We start from the raw sequence: 22,525 nt of genomic DNA, 5'->3' as shown, positions 1-22,525 counted from the left end.
GCGCCGCGCCGCGCCGGGGAGGGCGGCCGCCGCCCGCGTGGGATGCGGGTGAAGAGGGCTGCGGGAGCTGCCACCGGTGGGGTCGTGTGAGGGAGGCTCCCGGGGGCCGAGGAAGCGACGGCGCGGCGTGGCCAAGTCCGGGACTGGTGAGTGGGGACCTGCTGGGAAGCCTCCAGGTAGCGTTTGCGCGGACCCCGCCCGGAGCCGCCCTCCAGCTTCCGAGGCCGTCCTCGGTGGGAGAAGCAGCTCGGGTCTTTTAGTTTCCCCTTCCCTCTGAGGGTAGGCTGGGCCGTGTCGCCGGCTCCTCTCGCGCCTCCTGGCCTCCACCAGCGATCGCTGTCACCCTTAGAGGCCTTAGTTTCCCCAGGGCCAAGACCTTTCCCCAATTCTTGGCCCTCCTTCTCCCGAAGGCACCCGCTGCCGCCCCGGAGAGGACGGTTTTGCTTCTCGCGGGGCCTGTGTCTGCGCAGGCAACACCTGCTGCGAGCTTCCCGGAAAACCTTGCAAGAGTGGCACTTGCTGTGTGGTTCGCCCGCAGGAGTCGGGGAGGAGTGTTGGGGCGGGCGTTTTATAATACAGACTTCCAGTCTCTCTACTACTGCCGACTGTTGGCTTTTTCAATAATTTTGTGTGATTTCTTTTTTTAAAAGGTTGGTCTGATTTGCCTTCTAATTCCGTGAGCAGTGCCCCGTGCTCCTGCTAGTACGGCATCTTGGGGGAGAAAAAAGTGAACAGCGAAAACCCTCTACGGGAAAGACTCTCAACTTTGATCGGTGCCACCACCAAAGACACCTTGGGACCATGTGGACCTTCCTTGGCATTGCCACTTTCACCTATTTTTATAAGAAATGCGGGGACTTCGTCACCTTGGCCAACAAGGAGCTCCTGCTGTGCGTGCTGGTGTTCCTGTCGCTGGGCCTGGTGCTCTCCTACCGCTGTCGCCACCGCAACGGGGGCCTCGTTCGACACCAGCAGAGCAGCTCCCAGTTCGCCATCATCTCCAATATTCTCTCAGCGCTGCCTCTCGTTGGCTTCTTCTGGGCCAAGTCCCCTCCTGGATCAGAAAAGAAAGAGCAGCTGGAGGCTAGGAGGGTAGGTTGATGACAAGGGGGGCAAATGAATGAACGTGTTATTTTAACAATAGTATCAGAGTCCACATTCCTCACATTCTAGGAATGATGGAAATCATTTGTTTCACTCAGTAGCAATGGACGCTTGGCTATTGGTTAGGTCACTAGCAGTGGAAAGAAATGTTAGGGTTTCATTGTGGAGGAGGATGGAGTCACTTTCCAGGATGGAAAAAAAAAAGATGCTTTATTTAAAATCCTTGGGTAAGGGTAGCATTGGCACCTGGGAAGAACGCAGCAAGCACCAAGTTAGTTCACTGCTTTGAGAAGTGACAGCTGACCTAGAAGCACCGAGAGCATTCTAGAGCCCTCTATGCCTCTTTGGAGCGTGAAGTAGATCTGGACAGCAGTGGTAATTGAGCAATGTCCCCAGTGCAATAGTGTTCCTGTGGTAAAGGCTGAGTCTTCGGTGCGTGGGCTGCTGCCGAGGGAGTGGGTGAGGCTGGTGGGGCAAGGTTCTCGAGGCCACGGGACAGAAGGCCGCACGGCTCGGGGTATTTGCGCTGTCCCCCAAGAGCCTTGAAGGATCTCAAAGTGTGAAGCAATATTTGATTTTCACTTTTTTGAAAGAGCTTTTCTTTTTCTTTCTTTTTTTTTTTTTTGTAAGAATGGACACGGATTTTAGGTAAGTGAGAAGTAGGAGGGAGACCCCTGGGGAATGGCTGATGGTGGAGTGGACCTACCGTCAGTGTGGGCGAGCGGCCTACACAATAAGGTCGACAAGTAAGGTTTGTAAAAGAGAGGTTTAGAATTTTTTCTGCAGCACTTCTAGTGCTTTGTGATGTTTGACAAATTGCTGAATTTTCTAAGAATGAGTTACCTCTTCTGTTAGAAGGGGAAAGCATGACCCTTGCTGATAGGGGGTGAAATGAGTTAATATTTGCAAACTGCAGTCTATAGCTGCTTCATAAACATTGGCTAGTGTGTAGCTGTGGAAGTCTTGAGTGGTGCTGAGCTGAGTAGCATGGCTGGTTCGGGTCGCAGGAATGGGAAAGGAAAGGGAATTTTCAGGTTGAAATCTTATAAAGCTAGTCATGTCTAAGGCACAGTCACCAGTCCAGGTTACTGTCCTGTTGTGCACAGATGTGTCGGGCTTGGAAAACAGCAATTCTGTTTGGGGAACACCTCAGCCTTTCTGCTTGTGTCTTACAAACCATCAGGCTTATAAACTGATCTGTTAAAGTGCTGAGTTCTCAGTAGTGCTTCTGCTGACATAGCTCTGTGAGACGACTTCCCCCAGAGGCACACCTTCCAGGTGTAGGGTGTAGGGGTATGTGTGTGTGTGTTTGAGAGAGAGAGAAGGCATGGAAAAACTAGCACGAATCTTTGAGATAGTAAAAGGACCTTGCCTGTGTGCGGCCCTCACCAGTCCCAGTTTGATGAGTTCTGAACCTTGGAGACCCTGATGGGACGCATGGACGGTTGTCTTCTACGCTTGGTAAAGGAGGGAAAAGTATTTTTCTAAGACAGATTCTAAAAATGGAATGCGTTGTAGAGGTAAATCAATCCTGGGTGAATATTAGAATCACAATATTGAATCCATAAAGAATTTTAGGTTTAATTTTCATTTTGGCCCAAGTTCCTTTAAATCCTTGAAATGGAAATGAGTCCTTTCATTCATTAAGGCAGAGAATTTAAGAAAAGTGATTCCTTGCAATTGTGTATTCATTGAATATATTGTGAATTGTGAAATGTGTTTAGATAAGACTGTCTAGCAAGAACAAATGCTCATTGCAAAACAGAATTGATCTTTAAAAAACCAATATGCATGCACTGTTATTCTCAGTGGGAATCAATCTCTTCAGAGAATTTTTTCTTCTCTTGCTCAGAGTTGAAAGTTTTGCTGTCAGTTCAACCCGTGATGAATTGAATGTTTGCTATCGTTCCTAAGTTGAGGCTCACTAGTATCAGGATGAGGAAAAAGGAAGGGGCAGATTTACTGTGTGCTTATACTTGGGAACTAAAATGAAATCTCAGTTCCTTTGTAATTTGGTTAAATAATCCTTGTATGGTAGATTAGTAGTCAACATTTGACAGTGTTATATAAAACTGATATTTAGATTTTTCAACTGCAAATGCAGAAACAAAATGGGATAAACAGTGGAATTACTGTGGAATAAAGAGTGGAATTACAGTTACAGGTAACTAGTGTGCAAACTGAAATCAAATTGTGATTATGGCAAATGCAGAGATATATTTAAAGAATAAATATCAACTTTGCCTTTGCACAAGCTTTGGAAGCCTCTTACAAACATTTATTATACCTGGCTAGTATGTGTTTCTACATATCTTTATAATATCATTTTCTAAATACCATGTTTGAAAAAAGGATATATGTTTAATTCTATTGGATATTTAACCTGTATTTTTAAAAAATTTTATTATTTTTTTAAAGATTTATTTTATTTTCATTACACAGTCAGATATACAGAGAGGATGAGAGACAGAGAGGAAGATCTTCCATCTGATGATTCACTCCCTAAGTGAGCGCAATGGCCTGTGCTATGCTGATCTGAAGACAGGAGCCAGGAACTTTTTCCAGGTCTCCCACACAGGAGCAGTGTCCCTAGGCTTTGGGCCGTCCTCGACTGCTTTCCCAGGCCACAAGCAGGGAGCTGGATGGGAAGCAGGGCCGCCGGGATTAGAACCGGCGCCCATATGGGATCCTGGCGTGTTCAAGGCGAGGTCTTTAGCCACTAGGCCATGGCGCTGGGACCTTAACCTGTATTTTGATATCATTGATTTTTATGTGTGATCTGGGTTTAAAAAGTGTTTCATTTGGTTTGAAAGATGCAATGGTCCATTGTATTGCTGTGTTAGTATCTCTTAAGCCGAGCAAATTTAGAAGCATAATTCATTTGTTTTAACAGCACAGGAAAGGAGCCAGTATGTCCGAAACAACCTTAATAGGAGCGGCTACCTCTACGTCCACATCTTACCAGAACGATCCAGAAGTTATCATTGTGGGATCTGGTATCGTTGGCTCTGCTTTGGCAGCAGTGCTTTCCAGAGATGGAAGGAAGGTGACAGTCATAGAAAGAGATTTGAAAGAACCCGACAGGATAGTTGGAGAATTTCTGCAGCCAGGAGGTTATCAAGTTCTCAAAGACCTCGGTCTTGGAGGTAGGTACATCCTGATTTTCAGGAGGCTTAGAGGATAAGGAAATGTTCTTTGCATAGGATATATTCTAACTAATAAAAAGCAATTTCAGTTCGTTTGTTTGTCAAGTTCGTTTGTTTGCATGAAAATAAAAGCAAAGTAGAAAACAAGCATTTGGTAATGTGAGGAGATAGGAAGGAAACTAAATAATGAAATGTCTAGAAGTCATGAGTACTGGAAAACTTGAGTGAGGGCATGAAATTTAGTGAAATTGAAGGAAACTATGGTTTGAAAAAATAAGTGTATACTTGTAGTGATATGTTGAATCTTTTATTTAGGCATCTTGAATATAACCAATGCCTTTAAAAAGAAGAAAAAAATTTACTCATCGGAGAGACAGAGGGACTGGGTCACTCCATATGTGCCTGCTAGGGTGTGGGTGGGCTGGGCTGGGCTGGGCTGGGATCAGGAACTCCTGACCTGGTCCAGGTCTTCCGTTGGTGTGGCGTGATCACCACGCCTGCCACTGATTGCGTTAGCAGGAAGTGGGGCAGAGCCAGCCGTGAGAACTGTGTGGATTGCTGGTGTGTGAACCACTAGGCTGAATGCCAGCCGTTACACCAAGATATTCGGGCACGAGGGCAGGGGAGGGGGGAGAGAGAGAGAGAGATAAAGAAAAAGAAAGAATATCTTCCATGTTCCAGTTTACTCCCCAAATGGCCTAAATGGTTAGGCCTATGCCATATAATAGCCAGGAATCAGAAATTACTGAGTCTCTCATGAGGGTTCCAAGTACTTGATTTGTTTTCTGCAGTTTTCCCAGGTGCGCTGGGACTAGACCAATGCCAGTATGGGTACTGGCATTGCAGGCACAGTTTCATTTGCTATGCCACAGCACCAATTCTCAGTCAGTCCTTGCAAAGGACCAATTATTCATTTGGGAAATAGATACTCACTACCTGTTTTGCAGGAGGTGCTATCCAGCATACCAAGGATCTGTTTTGAAACAAGTCAGATGTAGCTATTCTTTTTATTATTATTTTATTTTATTTTTAAAAATTTATTTTTTTTTAACTATTATTGAGAACAGACTGTGAAGTGTACCCCGGCTAATGAGGTGAGAATGAGCTTGCTTGGTGTGGAAAGTAGGAAGTGTGGTGTACCAGCTAAAATCATTGCTTCTGCAACCTTACGGCCTTAGTTTGAATAGCTGCGCTTAAGAAGGTGTATAATCCTGCCTAAATAGGTTAACCTCTTTGTTCCTCTGTTTGTAAAATGGGCTTATTAAGAGAGTGTGGTTTGTATTTTACAGTGAAGGTTAAATGGATTCACTGTGTAATCGGTAATGTAGTGTTTGCTGTTTTGTGTAAGGAACTGAGAAGGAGAACAAGATATACCAGGAAGGTAGTGGGTGATGGAGAAGAGAGATGAAGGCTGGAAAGACAGGCAGCAGGCAGATGAGGCAAAGGAGCCAGAGTAGCACCTGCTCCGATTTGCTCTGCAAATCGTGGCAGCAGCCCGTAAGAGCGTTCACAGGAACCCTCCATCCTGTATTCTGATGCAGTACATATGATACATGCGACAGGCTGACTGAAATTTATTTTACTTCTTGGTCATCATGGTTTCATCTGATTATATTTGAAATTCATTTCAGAACTTAGCATTGAGTCAAGCTTTACCATTTGTGCCATGCTGTTTATGTGAATATAAAATTTAGGGATATTCAGCTGTAGATGTCAGATTGGATGTATGAATCCAGAGTGTAGAGGAATTGTCTGCCTGGAGTGAAAATTTTCAGAGTTGAGTACATGTTTGTGGCACATAAATTGTGGCAGTGATTGAGGCCGTAAGGCAAGTTTAAGGAGAAGGAGAAAGTGGAGTGAAGCCCTGGGAAACCTGCCGTTTAAAGATTGTGTGGAAGAGAAGCTAAGAACACCTGAGAAGAGGCTGGCAGACCAGAGAAGAGAGCGGATCGTTTGACATCACGTAATCTAAGCAAGGAGAATGTTCTGTGTAGTGGGGTGGGTATGTGTGAGGAAGGACAGCCATGTCAAGGCTTGCTAATGAAGATGAATGTAGAAAAAGCCATAGAATTTGGCACTTTTTAAACAAGTTGGAGAGAGAGGGAGAGACAGGGAGGTCCTGCATCTGTATTTTCACTCCTCAAGTGGCTGCAGCAGCCATGGCTGGGCCAGTGTGAAGTCCAGAACCTGCAGCTCCGTCCAGGTGTCCCGCGTTGGTGGCAGGACCCCAAGCCCCTGGGGCATCTTCTGCTGCTTCCCAGATGCATGAGCAGGGAGCTAGATTGGATGCCAGTGGCTGAACCCACTGCGCTGTTATACCCACGCAGGATTTGTCAAATTAGAGGTGATTTATGATGTTGCCAAAAAAGCATGACTGAAATGAGTATTACTAGCAGGTGGAAGAATCCTAGTTTTAAAAATAAATTTAAATCTATGTTTATTTGAAAGGTTGCAGGCAAGATTAAATGAGATGAGGCATTTTCAGGGTAGTATGGCCATAGTGAAATACCCTAGACTGGTCTGCTCCATTGGAATACCGAAGACTGGATAACCTAAAAAAGAAATATTTATTATTCCAGTATTTTGGAGGCTGCCTGTCCAGGATCAGAGTAGCTTCATGACAGGGTTCTTGGTGACCTTCTTCCTGATTTGACAGCTGCTTTCTTGTTCTGTTCCTGCGTCGTGGCAAGAGAGAAGGGACAGAAGCTCTGTCTTGTGTCTTATTTTCATCATGATAGCTATATTTCATATTATTATTATTGTGTCATATATTTCGTATTGTGCCAGATTCATGTTTCATATCATTGTGTCTTAATTGCATCATGACAGCTATATTCAGCTGACTTGCATAATTTGAATGTGTCCCCCAAAGGTTTATGTTGGAAATTTAATCTTCAGTAAAGCAGGGTTGAGAGATGGGATCTGATGGGAGGTATTTTAGGTCATGTGGACTCCTGCTCGGGAATGGGTCAATACTGATTGTTAAGCACACTTGATCTACTTCCTTATGTACTTGGTCAGCTCTGGATGCATGTGGTCCAGCATGGCATAGCACAGCAAGAAGACTCTGTACCTTTGTAGATGCAGGTGCTTTGGCCCGCAAAGCCTCAAGAGTCATAAGACATGAATGTTTGTACTTTAAAGTATCTAGTGCCAGGTATTCTGTTCTGTTACTTCACACAAAACTGGCTAAAACATGAGCTGCTCATCTGCAAAGGCCCCCTATCTGTTGCCACACTGGGGACGAATTTCCAAGACTAAGATTACTAAAAGATGCTCACTTCGTCAGGATTCTTGCCATTTATTACTATGGTTATTTTCTAAAATGTTGGTCATTGATAGCATTGTTAGCAATAGATGAATTTTCTATATTATAGCATAACCAGTAATGTTAGATTTTTATTTTATCAATTTTTCTTATCAGGTTTTAATTTTTTTTTTTAAGATTTATTTATTTTTATTGGAAAGGCGGATATATAGAGAGGAGGAGAGACAGAGAGGAAGATCTTTCGTCCGATGGTTCACTCCCCAAGTGACCAAAACGGCTAGAGCTGAGCCAGTCCGAAGCCAGGAGCCAGGAGCTCTTCGGGGTCTCCCACGTGGGTGCAGGGTCCCAAGGCTTTGGGCTGTCCTCGACTGCTTTACCAGGTCATAATCAGGGAGCTGGATGGGAAGCGAGGCCGCCGGGATTAGAACCGGCACCCACATGGGATCCCTGATGGCCCAAAGCCTTGGGACCCTGCACCCATGTGGGAGACCTGGAGGAGGTTCCTGGCTCCTGGCTTCTGATCGGCACAGCACTGGCCATTGCACTCACTTGGGAAATCAATCATCAGACGAAGATCTTTCTCTTTGTCTCTCCTCCTCTCTGTATATCTGGTTTTGCAATAAAAATAAAATAAATCTTTAAAAAAATGATATTTTCTGTCAAAATTCTTTAACAACCTTTTTGTTTTAACCTTAGTAAAGCACTTTTTCAGGGATCTGAGGCATTCAGTGTTTTTCTTATTGCTACTTTTTAAAATACTTGATTTACAAAAATTCATAATTTATCCTGAGTGAATTTTGAAGATAGGTTGAAATCATAGTATAAAAGAAATAATCCTACTACCTTGTCTTTTGTCCCAGGCAATTAGATTTTTGGATATTCAGTCTTTATGGATAAAATTGTTTTTGTTTGTTTTTGTGACAGATCCACATAGTCATATATTGAAAAAAAAATAATGGTTAGACGACCCAAATGTGTCCCTCTGCAGATCTAGAAGGTTCCTCAGGCGAGGATGGTGGCTGTTACATTTCCTGTGTATCTGTCTGAGGTCAAGGAGAATCGCAGACTGACACTGTGGTGCTGCTCTCTTAAGTTCCACAGATCTTCTCACTGAGACGTCTGTTTCTCCAGAAGCATAAAGACTTCTAAGTTGGTTCAGTTTTCCAGGTAGTAGCTTACCTGTGTGAAGACAGGATTCGTTTCTAATAGCCTCTGTGGGCTTGGTGCCTCGTCTGTCTTTGGGAGTGCTAATACACCCTCGTTGGGCTGACTTGTTTTTGCAGATACAGTGGAGGGTCTGGACGCACAGACTATCCACGGCTACATCATTCACGATCAGGAGAGCCAATCCGAGGTTCAGATACCTTACCCTCTCTCGGAAAGCAGTCAGGTGCAGAGCGGAAGAGCCTTCCATCACGGAAGATTCATCATGAGTCTCCGGAAAGCAGCCATGGCAGAGCCCAAGTAAGTGCAGCTTCATGCACATACTGCTCCAGAATTAATATGGTGAAATTCAGCCGGTGTGCAAAGATCTTATAAATTATATTGAAAGGACAGAGGGCTCCAAGGAGAAATTCCTATTTCTTTCTAAATGCTTAGTCTGACAGGACTGACTTTTATGCATGGTCAGTACGTTATACTTGTTTGACCTTTAAGCACTCTAGTTGAGGACATTTTTATTTATTTTTATTTTTTTTAAAGATTTATTTATTTTATTACAGTCAGATATACACAGAGGAGGAGAGACAGAGAGGAAGATCTTCCATCCGATGATTCACTCCCCAAGGGAGCCGCAACGGCCGGTACGCGCCGATCCAATGCCGGGAACCTGGAACCTCTTCCGGGTCTCCCACACGGGTGCAGTGGCCCAATGCCTTGGGCCGTCTTCGACTGCCTCCCCAGGCCACAAGCAGGGAGCTGGATGGGAAGTGGAGCTGCTGGGATTAGAACCGGCGCCCATATGGGATCCCGGGGCTTTCAAGGCGAGGACTTTAGCTGCTAGGCCACGCCGCGGGGCCCGAGGACATTTTTAACATGAAGACCTTTATGTGATAGCTAGACTTAGTGTTAACAAAGCAAGTGAGGAAGTGGATTTACCCTTATGGCTGAGAAGTCTTGTGACTCGTGAAAGTAGAATGTGTAAAATAATACCTTTTCACTGAAAATAAGCACTCTAATTTAGTATATAAGTCCCAAACTCTTGTGTTGTTCTCCTCTATTTGTGTGTGTGTGTGGGTATGTTAAGTTTCTCTGCCTGTGTTTGTTGTTTCATTAAGATAAAAGTGTAGTATGACTTTTAAAAAATACTTTTTGCTCAATACATTAGTGATGTGTGTTCAGCCCACACACAGTTTTAAAGCTCACTAACAATTTTTTTTGCTTTTCTCCTTGTAGACCTCTGTGCACACCTGTTTGTGCACACTTGATGTCTAGTTTATATGACTAAACTTGGGATAAGGAATAATTGATCGTGTCTAAGCTAAATTTCTTAAATGTGCTGCCACAGAAATTTATTTCTGCCTGTCTGTCCTTTAGCACCAGGTTTATTGAAGGCGTGGTGCTGCAGCTGTTAGAGGAAGATGACGTGGTGGTGGGAGTTCAGTACAAGGACAAAGAAAGTGGAGAGATCAAGGTGAGGTACCAGATGTCAGCTCTTCCGAAAACCTGATTCTTTGTTTTACATCTGTTGTTTCATGCGTGACTTATCTAAGCTTTCTGTGAGATCAGCTAACAGCATCGACAGTGCAGGTGAAGGGAGGGCCTGGTACAGTAGCTGAGACACTGCTTGCGATGGCTGTATCCCGGACCCGAGAGGCTGCTTTACGGCCTGGCTCTGCTTCTCATACCAGCAGCCTGGTGGTCTGCACCCTGCGAGCCAGCAGATGATGGCTCAAGTACTTGGGTCTGTGCCATCCCCTTGGGAAACCTGGGTTAAGATCTCAACTCCTGGCTTTGGCCCGGCCCAGCCCCAACTGTTGCAACATTTGGGAAGTCAGCTCGTGGAGGGAGATTTTCTGTCCTTTTCTCTCCGTCTTTCTTCTCTTCAAGTTTATATATATACCTGTTATGAGAAATATAAGTCAACAGAGGAATAAATGGGAAGTAGTAAGGGGTAAGAGGAAGCACTGAGATTGAGATTGAGAGAAATGATTAAGGTAAAAAAATTGTTTTCATCAATAAGTCAAATAAATGTGGGAGAACTTAAAATCAGTGATGCAGCCATATTTATGTACTTTTAATTTTTAAAAGAGATTTATTTATTTTTATTGCAAAGTCATATGTATATAGAGGAGGAGAGACAGAAAGGAAGATCTTCCGTCCGATGATTCACTCCCCAAGCAGCCACAACGGCCAGTGCTGCGCCGATCTGAAGCCAGGAGCCAGGAACTTCCTCCAGGTCTCCCACATGGGTGCAGGGTCTCAAGGCTTTGGGCCATCCTCAACTGCTTTCCCAGGCCTCAAGCAGGGAGCTGGATGGGAAATGGGACTGCCAGGATTAGAACCAGCGCTTATATGGGATCCTGGTGCGTTCAAGGCAAGGACTTTAGCCACAAGGCCACGGCGCCGGGCCCAACTTTTAATTTTTTTTTATTGAGAGGGAACGAAGAGAAAGAGGGGAACTTGCCATCTGCTACTTCTGCCTCCAGATGCCTGTGACGGCTTAGGCTCTCCAGGGAGTTGGCAGTTCAGCTTACATGGACAGCAGAGCCCTGAGTATTGACCTGTGACCTGTTGCTTCGTGGCATGCTCATTGGCAGGCAGCTGAAGTCAAGAACAGATCTGGAACTCCAACCCAGGCACTGCCGTGCCCTGCCCTCTGTGCCAGGGCTCACCCCTTCCTTCCTTATTTCACAGTGTCTGTTTTGGCAGATAATGTACAGCATACATTTTTGCTCTTGCTGGTTTTAAGGGTGCAGTCCAGCATTGTTACTGCAGGAACACTGTACAGCAGTAGGCAGAAGCAGAGCCTTCCGGGAAACAGCAGGAGAGCAAGTGTACCGCCGTGGGGCAGCCGAAGCAGAAGAGGGACAGGCAAATCGGTGGGTGGTTCTTCAGGCTGCTCCCTAAGGTCACTCTGCCCTGGGATTTGCGCTCTGCTGAGGGCGACCACAAGGTGTTCTCTGCTTGTCGTGTGGTGAGACGCATATGTATGGCCATTCCTACAGAAATTGTAGTAAGTCCCAGCTACTGATTTTTTTTTAAATCCCTGTTTATTTTTGGCTCCTGGGGCAATGCCATCTTTTCAATATAAAAAAAAAGGAAGTTCAGCACAAAATAGAAATCTGAAATGTAGTACAAAACCAAAGGCATGGGGCAAAGAACAGAAGAGATGAGTCGCTGCAGACAGGGTACCCTGTCCCCTCTGGTGGCAGGCAAACCCTCCCAAGCCATGTCAGGGGGATGGATAGGGGTGGGGAGAGTTACTGGGGGCTTAGGGACCCAGGCTGGTCCTTCTCCTTCAGTCTGGAGGAAATGAAACAGAAAGTTGAGCTGAGGACAAACCTAGAAGGAGGCCAGGGACAGAGATAATACTGCTCCCACTCCCTGAAGCTGAGCCGGATCACAAGACACCTGCACGTGCTGGGCTTCTTGCCACCTTTCTTGGCTGCTGCCTGGACTTACCTGGATTCCCTGCCCATGGCTTGTTCTGAATGGCAGACAACCCAGATTCTTGGGAGAATTACTTTGGAAAACAGAAAGAAAATATGAACTGGACAGATGGGAGGAGTGGGCACCAGAAGGTAATACATGGCAGAATTTATGTTTCCCAGAGTGGAAAGAGGAGACATTGAGGAAACAGAAGATTTATTGAGCTCCTACTGTATGCCAGGCACTGTTCTAGATCCACCTCCCACCACCCCCAAGAGAAAAAGGAGAGGCAGCAACACAGATTCTGAAGGAGAGGACCGGGCAGCAGAGGGGATTGAGACACCTGGGGGCTCCGCCTTAGGCTGCCTCTTCAGCCTCCCCAAAATCCTCTTCTGCGGTGACAGCCACTGATTTAAAAGCACTATGTGAGGCCCGAAAATTCTAAGCCAAGAGCATCCGGCTTGCCTGTGGTTCAGCCCAAGCTGGCCTTGTGGCTGCTGCTTCTGTTGGGTTTTTAAGTGTAGAGTAAGCCCAGATGGCTGGGCTGCAAGGGCTGCCACGGGAGTTGCCCTCGGAACTCAGGAAGTGTCTCCAAAGGTACAGAGGCCATGCATTCTCTGAAGCCCAGCAACAGTTTCCTCACAGCACTATCTTCAGCTGTTCTCTGTAATGGTACGCCATAACGTATCTAAGTCTGTTTGTGTGCATCTGCGAAGAGTGGTCTTTCCGCCGCGTGGCCACCAGCTGGCCGCTGAGCCGAGTGTTCTGTGTTACAGGAACTTCACGCTCCACTGACGGTCGTTGCAGATGGGCTTTTCTCCAAGTTCAGGAAAAACCTGATCGCCAATAAAGTTTCCATTTCATCTCATTTTGTTGGCTTTCTTATGAAGGTAACGTGGCAGTCTGATTTTAAGAAAGAAAACAGGCAAAAAAATAGCAGGTTGAAATTTGCAAATTATTGAAGGATGCCCTTTTGCTTTTTTAGAACGCACCACAATTTAAAGCACATCATGCAGAGCTTGTGCTAGTTAATCCGAGTCCAGTTCTCATCTACCAGATTTCATCTAATGAAACTCGAGTGCTTGTGGACGTGCGAGGGGAAATGCCCAGGGATTTAAGAGAATACATGATTGAAAACGTTCACCCACAAATACCTGGTAAGAAATTGGGTTTTGTTCCCATTGTGATCTAGTCTGAAAACCGATTTCACGCGAGCCCCTCCATCTCCACTTCTCCCTGCCGCCATGTCTCAGGCCAGTGGAGAAGGGTGAAGGTGAAAATTGTGTGCAGCGAACCGGTGCCAACACTTTTAGAAAACAGACATATAGACAATTAACCCCACAAATAGATGTAATTATTATGTGTCAATAATAAGTTGAAGAAAAGAAAACCTCCAAAGGTGGAAATAAAAGACTCAGTACTTTTGTCATGTTGATTATATCGTGTTTTCAAAAGTAGCCTGCGCAGCAATCTGAGGTCTCAGTTCTTGAAGTGTGTGGCATATCCTCGTCATATCCCTCCATCGCTCCCTCTCTGCCTCCTTCCCTTCCTTCTTTCCTCCTTCCCTCTCTCCCTCCCTTGCTTTCTTCTTTACATCCTTTCTGTCTTTTATTAATTTAGTTATTTGAAAGGCAGAGTTAGATAGAGGAGAGAGAGATTTCAGTGTGCTGGCTCACTCCCCAAATGGCTGCAATGGCTTGATCTTGGCCACTCTGAAGCTGGAAGCCAAGAAGGTTCTTCTGGGCCTCCCGCCTGGGTGTAGGAGCCCAAGCACTTGGCCCATCCTGCACTGTCCCAGGCCACGCAGGGAGCTGGATTGGGGTGGAGTAGGCAGTGCTTGAAATCGTGTGCATGTAGGATTTCCACACGGCAGGCAACGGTATTACTCACTGTGCTGCAGTGCTGGTCTTATTTCAGTTAGGAGGCAGGCCTTATTGTTAGTCCTGTTTTACAGATGAGAGAACCAAGTTTCAGAGAGCTTAGCCAGTGTCTTCACGGATGAACTGGTTATGTCATGCCTGCCCTTGGAGCCTGAGAACTGCAGAGGCTGTTTGAGGTCCACGCTTTAGTTTTACGTCGAATACAAAGACTTCATTAACTTTCAGATGTTTTTGTAAAAGCACTAATAGAAGAAATCTTTTTTTTTTTTTTTTTCCAAATTCAGAATTTTTGTTGAACTTGTTTGCTTTTTTAAACCCTGGAAGATATAGGAAAGACATAGGAAACATTATGCTCTCGACAGGTTTGGGTATCGTACACCATAGACGCTATGCTGGACTTTAGATTGGGAGAACATGTTTCTCTTGCCTCATCAGCAATTTCTACTGTCTATCTGCCCAGCACCTGCCACCTCCCACCGAGTCCCTGTTGGCTGCTTCCGAGTCTGACCATCTTAGATTATATATATAAATAACATGTACTGTTTTCTTTCTGTGTATGACTTACTTGGTTTAGCATGATATCATCCAAATTAAGATAGGTTGTTTTAGCTGGCAAATTTTCCTTCTGAAAAATATTCCATTGCATACGTGGGCATCTTGTTTATTTATCCATCCGTGTAATGATAGTTTATTTCCGCATATTGGCTATTGTAGCTAATATGGCAGTATATAAGGAAGGGCAGATGTTTCTTTGACATCTTCAATTAATAAAAACAATTAAAGACTTTTGATAAAATTGAAGACATACCCTACTTGTCAGTTATATGATTAAACTAATAAAATTTCCTTGACAGGAATACGTTTTGTGTTAAATATTCCAGTCTTTTCAAGTTTTTTTTTTTTTTTAAGATTTATTCATTTTATTACAGCCAGATATACACAGAGGAGGAGAGACAGAGAGGAAGATCTTCCGTCCGATGATTCACTGCCCAAGTGAGCCTCAACGGGCCGATGTGCGCCGATCCGAAGCTGGGAACCTGGGACCTCTTCCAGGTCTCCCACGCGGGTGCAGTGTCCCAATGCATTGGGCCGTCCTCAACTGCTTTCCCAGGCCACAAGCAGGGAGCTGGATGGGAAGTGGGGCTGCTGGGATTAGAACCGGCGCCCATATGGGATCCCGGGGCTTTCAAGGCGAGGACTTTAGCCGCTAGGCCACGCCGCCGGGCCCCAAGTTATTTTTTTTTTTAAAGATTTGTTTTTATTACGAAGTCAGATATACAGAGAGGAGGAGAGACAGAGAGGAAGATCTTCCGTCCGATGACTCACTCCCCAAGTGACCGCAACGGCCGGTGCTGTGTCGATCTGAAGCCAGGAACCAGGAACCTCTTCCAGGTCTCCCACACGGGTGCAGGGTCCCAATGCATTGGGCTGTCCTCGACTGCTTTCCCAGGCCACAAGCAGGGAGCTGGATGGGAAGTGGAGCTGCCGGGATTAGAACCGGCGCCCATATAGGATCCAGGGCGTTGAAGGCGAGGACTTTAGCTGCTAGGCCACGCCGCTGGGCCCATACTCTAACCATTTCATTTTGGTGCTAGAGCAGCTGGAGCTCAGGGAGCTGAAGCTGACGTGTTTTTGTAAGCGTTAGTGTGTTTGAGTGCGCAGAATCTTCTGCTGTTTATAAATGGGTAGTGTTCTATCTGGTGTTATCAGTGTGTGTTGTTCTTAAGCATGACAGCTGCCAGTTAACATCACAAACAGGCTCATCTGGGTTTGCCTCACTTTTTCTCTAGTTTATTGTTCACTCAGCTATTCAGCTGTATAATGCCTAAGATTCTAACCCTAACTAAGATTCTTTAGTTGCTCCTTAACATGAAAAACTGGATGATCAATGAGTAATTTTGTTCTTAATAGACAATAGATTTCTTGATATATCACAGAGGAGCTGTGCAAAAAGCACTGGAGATGAGCCAGAGGTTTTTGTTTATATTTGATAACAAATGTTCTGATTTGAAATTAGTGTTCTAACCCCTTTCTCTGGGTGTGGGTGACTTGTTGCAGATCACCTGAAAGAAGCCTTCCTGGATGGCGTCCAGAATTCTCGTTTGAGGGCCATGCCAGCCAGTTTCCTTCCTCCTTCACCAGTAAACAAGCGAGGTATTACTTCATTTTGATTAAGGATTCAGTGTTTTGACTCATGTGATTAATTTATACTTTTCTGAATGATGTGGGCAGGAGAATTACTTGCTACAGATTATCAGATTCCTAATACTAATTTAATTTTGAGAGTGATTGTTAGTCACTTGCTAGTCACTGGGGATACAGCAATTAAAGGATTGTACTCACCTAGTGTAGGAAGTTTTCCTGGAAGGAATGTAGACCAGTAATTTCACAACACTGTTGGTACCTTTTGTAATAAGAACCCATTTATGGTATCCCAGATTCACAGGGAGGCAGGGAGGGAAGCTTGTGAAATGGAGGGGGTGTTTAGAAAGGGTGCTGTAGGGCCCAGCGGCGTGGCCTAGTGGCTAAAGTCCTCGCCTTGCATGTGCCAGGCTCCCATATGGGTGCCAATTCATGTCCCAGCGGCCCTGCTTCCCATCTAGCTCCCTGCTTGTGGCCTGGGAAAGCAGTTGAGGATGGCCCAAAGCCTTGGGATACTGCACCCACATGGGAGACCCGAAAGAAGCTCCTGGCTTCAGATGGCCTCAGCTCTGGTTGTCAAAGCCACTTGCGAGTGAATCAGTGGACGGAAGCTCTTCCTGTTTCTTCTCTGTATATCTGACTTTGCAATAAAAATATATGTACATATATTTAAAACATGGGTACAGTAGGCCACTCAGGTAGGATTGAGCCTCCAGGATAAGTGGGAGTCTCTTTGGTGTACTTTGAGATTGAGGCACTCTGAAGTGAAATGCCCGCCAAGTCTAGGGGCTGGAGCTGGTGATGTGTGAAGGCACTCAGCTTCCTGTTAGTGGGGTCTGGGGCTGGTGTTGGGGTTGACAGGTAGACCATATGTTAACCATTTAGTTTGAGACCTGTAGGCAATTGAAATTTTTTAGGTAGTGGCTTTTTTCAAGATTTATTTATTTGAAATAATTACAGAGAGAGACAAAGGTGACTTGCCTCCACTGGGTTACCACCCAGATGGCTGCACCGGTCAGCACTAGGCCAGGCTGAAGCCAGGAAGCAGGGGCTTCTTCCATGTCTCCTTCATGGGTGGCATGGCCACAAGCACTTGGACATCTTCTGCTCTTTCCAGGCCACGAGCAGGGAGCTGGACTGGAATTAGAGCAGTTGATGCCCATATGGGAAGCTGGCATTACAGGTGGTGGCTTTACCTGGTAAGCCACAGCGCATGCTGGCCTCTCACTTGGACAGATGTTTCCATATTTGATTTTTGATTATTAGAACATTGCTAGTTACAAAGAGAGCAGGAGAGAGCAATACCTTCCATCGATTCACTCCTCAGATAGCTGCACAGCCAGGGATGGGCCAGGCTAAGCCCTGAGCCAGGAGCTGATGTGATGCCTGTGTTGTAGGCAGTGGCTTAGCTGGCCGTGCCACAGTGCTGGTCCCATTGTAACTTTTATGAGGCTAGAGACCATTCTTATTTTCCTTATTTCATCAGTGCTTGGCATACACTAAATGCCCAGTAGACGTTGAGTGAATCAAATTTGAAACTTTTTTTTTGCCTTAATAGATTTAGCTTTTTGTCTTCTTACTTAATCATTCTTAACTCACATTGGTAATATTTATAAGTTAACAGAATTGTCACTCTTTCTTTTGTCTCCCGTGATCTCTGTTCACAGGTGTGCTTGTTCTGGGGGACGCATACAACATAAGGCATCCTCTCACTGGCGGAGGAATGACCGTTGCTTTTAAAGATATAAAAATCTGGAGGAAACTGCTCATGGGCATCCCTGACCTCTATGATGATGCGGCTGTTTCCCAGGTGGGCCTAAGGTTATGCCATGGCCAGAAGGCTCAGTTTCTCTGCAGGGACTAAGGCGGAGAGCTGTGTAGGGAGCCTGGGTCTTCCTCATGGCTCTTCGGTGGTCTTATTCAGGCTTAGCAGACCGGACTCTGTTTCCTGTATTTGAGTATTACCCGGCACTGGAGTGCTTTGTAAATTGAGCTTCAGAGTTCATGTCCCCACCGCTGTGAAGATGTTATTCTTTGATGTCAGACATAAGGCTGTGCTGGCTGTACAGACCTCAGGGTAAGCCTTAATAGGAGATGATGAGAAGGACAGTTCTGCTTTATTGGGTAATAAGTGATCTTTTTCTCTTTTTAGGCTAAAAGTTCATTCCATTGGTCAAGGAAAAGATCTCATTCTTTCGTTGTGAATGTACTTGCCCAGGCTCTTTATGAATTGTTTTCTGCTGCAGATGGTAAGTATAGCTCTTTCTTGATGAGTGTTACTGAATTCCAGATTCTGAAGGCAAGAAAGGATCTTCATTACAAGAGTTAGTGATCAGGCCAGAAATCATTCCAAAATTGTTTCCCTCCCTGCTTTTCTTAAAAGATGTATTTATTTGAAAAGGCAGAGTTAGAGAGGTGGGAGATAAGAGATTTTTCCATGCAATGATTTGCCCTGCAAATGGCTGCAAAGCTGGAGATGGGCCAACCTGAAACCAGGTTGGGTCTTCCGCTTACTTGGGTGCAGGTACCCAAACACTTGGGTCATCTTCTACTTTCCCAAGCATGTTAGCAAGGAGTAGGATTGGAAGTGTAGTTGCTGGGACTCCATATGGTGTCCCTATGGGCTGCTGGCCCTGTGGGTGGCTGGCTGCTTTTGCCTGCTATACAGCTAAGCACAGCATTGGCCAGAGTTGTAGTTCTTCCTCATTGAGCACAATTTTTACTTTCTTATAATACCTACTATTTTATCTTAGAAGGTTGTTGATTTTCTTTTTGTAGCACAACAGCAATACTTTAGCAATGTGTTCATGATGTTCAGTTTCTCTGGTCAAAATTCGATGATTTTCATCCTGAGATGGATAAATTGTGATAGGAGGTCTTTCTGGCTATGTATTAAAAGGCAGGGTGGTCTTTTCTGAATATTAGTTTTTTTTTCTCCCTAATCTCTTTTTATGCTAGTGTTTTTAAAAATACACATAAGCTTCAAGTCCAGTTTACATTTGAAGAATAAAATACATTTACCTTCTATTCACTTGGAACAGTCCTGCGCTGCTGTTCTTACGTCTCTATTGTACAGAGGGGATAATCACTTTACATATAACCTGAGCATCCCTAATCCAAAGCTCTAAAATCTGGAATGTTCCACAGTCTACGAGTTTGTGGCATGTGTGAAATGCTTGTACAAGCATTTTGAATAAGGGCTATTCAGCCTGTATTAAGAAAAATAAGGCTTAGCAAAGGTGGTGTTAGAAATGGGGAAAGGACACCACAGTGATAGAAAAATGAGAGTTATGGTAGATGAATGAAACTAGACTTTTGAGTTTTTTAATCTGATCATTTAAGAACATTTGCAGCCTGCCTGTTACCTCGTTCAGGCCCTATTAATCAGTGCTTTGGTGATGGTTACAAAAGATGAATCAGTAACAGTTCTTTCCTTAGCCTCTAAAACCGCCACTCTTGCTAAAATAACTGACCGATTGTGATGCAAAGCCAGTGTGTGCCTACGCCAGCATGGAAGTTAAAATGGCTTGGCAAACTAAACACAATACATTTGAGCTTTCCTTAGCGCTTGAGTTCTTATATTATATATCCGACTATACTAACAAAACAAGTTTACTTATTAGACTTCAAAAAAAGTCCATGGAGAAAAATCAAAGCATGCCTGAGAAGGTCATTGATTCTGAGTCGCCTGAAAGGTTACTGATACACCAGCTGTTCCTGTTCTTTTCCTTGATCATTTATAGCTTAGGTAAGGGATCAATGTCAGGCTTCTCAAAGATTGAAAGTTTGGTTTGGTTTCTACATTTTTTTTTTTTTAATTGGAAAGGCAGATATACACAGAAGGAGAAACAGAGAAAGATCTTCCATCCGCTGGTTCACTCCGCAGGTGGCCTCAGTGGCTGGAGCTGAGCTGATTTGAAGCAGGGAAGGAGCCAGTAGCTTCTTCCAGGTCTCCCACACGAGTGCAGGGTCCCAAGGCTTTGGGTCATCCTCTACTGCTTTCCCAGGCCACAAGCAGGAAGGGAAAGGAAGCAGCCAGGATACGAACCAGTTCCCATATGGGATCCCATCACATGGAAGGCGAGGATTTAGCCACTTGTCTATCACACCAGGCCCTCTGCAGTTGTATTTTTATAATAAAGAGTTCATAAGTATCTTGAACCCTACAGTGAATTTACAAAATCTGGAAATAACGTTTAAACAACTCTTCGCTTCTGATAATTAAATATTAGTACAATAATTATTTACTAACAAAATACATTACTACCCATGTTGATTTTGTAATTTAAAAGAAATTCTGGTTGTTGAAACTCTGAAACTAGATAGTAAAAAATCATCTTTCAGGCTAGACTTGATATTTATCATCATCATTTCTTACATATCATTGGCATAGTAAATATGTATTTTGATTGAGACTGATCGTTAAATTTTATTTTAGACTCCCTGCATCAGCTAAGAAAAGCCTGTTTTCTATATTTCAAACTTGGAGGAGAATGTGTTGCCGGTCCTGTTGGCCTGCTTTCTGTGTAAGTTTTGATGGTATTCCAAGGTTCTGAGAGTGTTTAGCTTATGAATTATTACAAGTCTCTGCTGACATAAATTTTGTCCTGTTGTATTACTTTTTAATATCCCAGTCAGAAGGTGGATCATAGGAGTAAGAAAAGGCGGCATTTAGGTCATTTCTAGGAAACAGCGTTTATTAGATGTGCCAGCTGAGGTGGCGTCATTCAGAAGGCTTCGTTTTTCATTGTGGCTTTGCTCACATCCCACCTGTGGGACCCATGCGCAACGGAGAAACATGAACTTGACGGGGAACGTGAGTGAAGAGAGCGGAGGGCTGAGACAGTGTTAGTGTAGACCGTGTGGACACGGGTGTGGAATGCTTGCAGTTAACTCTGAGTCGTTTCTCGTTCATTCTGATATCTGAATGTTCATACTGGTGTCTTTGAAAAACCAGACCTCAGTAGGTTAGCCTGGGGTCTCTGGATTAGTGAGAGGGAAACAGCCGAGAATATATGGCTTACGGATATAAGAGCAAGAGGAATGATTGGCTTCTCTGAAAAGAACATTCTAAATGGTTTCTTAGGAAACAAGATTAAATTATTTGTGCTTGTCATCAAACTTAAGAGGCAGATAAATTGTTAAAATTCTCTAAAATGTGGAATGTGTGTTAAGACTTATAGATTATACATAATAATGAGTAAAATTTAATTTTTTCTATTGCAGACTGTCTCCGAACCCTTTTGTTTTAATTGGACACTTCTTTGCCGTTGCAATCTATGCCACATACTTTTGCTTTAAATCAGAACCTTGGATTACAAAGCCCCGAGCCTTTTTCACTAGTGGTGCTGTATTGTACAAAGCCTGTGCTGTCATATTTCCACTCATTTACTCAGAAATGAAGTATGTGGTTCATTAAGCTGAAAAGAGAGCCTTCTGGAACTCAACAAGTCCACGAAACTTGTGGAAGAGGATGTAAGCGGAGCGTGATACTCCACCACTTCTCAGGTGGAAACTCTGGACCAAGCTCTGGATGAGTTTGATTTTGAAGTTTTTTGTATATAAACATGTAAATATATGCCTTAATTTGCAATTTTAAATGAAAGGTCGAATAAGTTTGATATTTAAAAGAAATGATTGTTACCACAGATTAGTGCTAACAGGAACTGCAGTTTCTCTTTGGATTTCAGTATTTGGGATGGGTCATTGGTACATGCAAATAAAAGAAGGAGTGACCTCTTCTGACTTCATGTTTGTTGTGCGTTTTCCTTACTTGGCTCCAGGATAATGGGAAAGAAAAAGTGGATGGAAATGACCTAGGGAAGCTGTCCAGTGAACTAAATCACTTTGGGGCAGAGGACTCGCTGTGCCAGGGCCGTGACTAGCTGAGGTCTCTCTGGTTTCACACTCCTCTAGCGAAGTGAGTCAAGCCCTTTTTAGGTTTCACTGCGTAACATGAGTAAGCCATGATGCTTTATTTCGGGAAACAGTGATCAAGCACTGCTATTAATACTGGTGGACTATGTTAAAATCAGAATTTATCCATGGTAACTCTGAAGAGATTACGGACATTCAGTGGTTACTGTAGAACTTCAATGCAAATTGTTACCCCTACTAATGGGGGGGAGAAAAAGGAGAAAGTTTTAAAAAATTGTGATACCTGAGAGAGAAAATAGAATCTAGAAAATTAAATAGTTTAATTTTTAGTAATTAGGCCTAAAATTACTTATAAAGCTTTTAAAATAAAAATTTTAAGTTTCAAGTTTTCTCTTTCAACCGAGAAAATATTTTACTGGCCAAATTGCTGGCCAAGTCCGTGTTGGGTGTCATTCCCTGTACTTCACCGATTCAATTCTCTTGCTTTCATGAGATTCACCTCCAACTTACTTCAAACT

At 44.2% G+C, this 22,525-nt stretch overlaps 1 protein-coding gene across 1 annotated transcript; it reads left to right on the top strand.

The window, feature by feature from the left end:
* Positions 1–688: 688 nt before the first annotated feature.
* On the top strand, positions 689–21,877 carry SQLE (squalene epoxidase). Its single transcript, XM_058668493.1, has 11 exons — positions 689–1,092; positions 3,998–4,250; positions 8,802–8,982; positions 10,054–10,150; positions 12,885–12,998; positions 13,094–13,265; positions 16,047–16,142; positions 17,798–17,940; positions 18,283–18,379; positions 20,569–20,656; positions 21,357–21,877. The coding sequence occupies exons 1-11, from the start codon at positions 802–804 to the stop codon at positions 21,547–21,549; spliced, it is 1,725 nt and encodes a 574-aa protein (XP_058524476.1). The 5' UTR covers positions 689–801; the 3' UTR covers positions 21,550–21,877.
* The last annotated feature ends 648 nt before the right edge of the window (positions 21,878–22,525 follow it).

Source organism: Ochotona princeps, chromosome 9 (genome assembly GCF_030435755.1).
Source record: "Ochotona princeps isolate mOchPri1 chromosome 9, mOchPri1.hap1, whole genome shotgun sequence".
Classification (NCBI taxonomy): domain Eukaryota; kingdom Metazoa; phylum Chordata; class Mammalia; order Lagomorpha; family Ochotonidae; genus Ochotona; species Ochotona princeps.
This window is presented reverse-complemented; position numbering and strand designations above follow the sequence as displayed.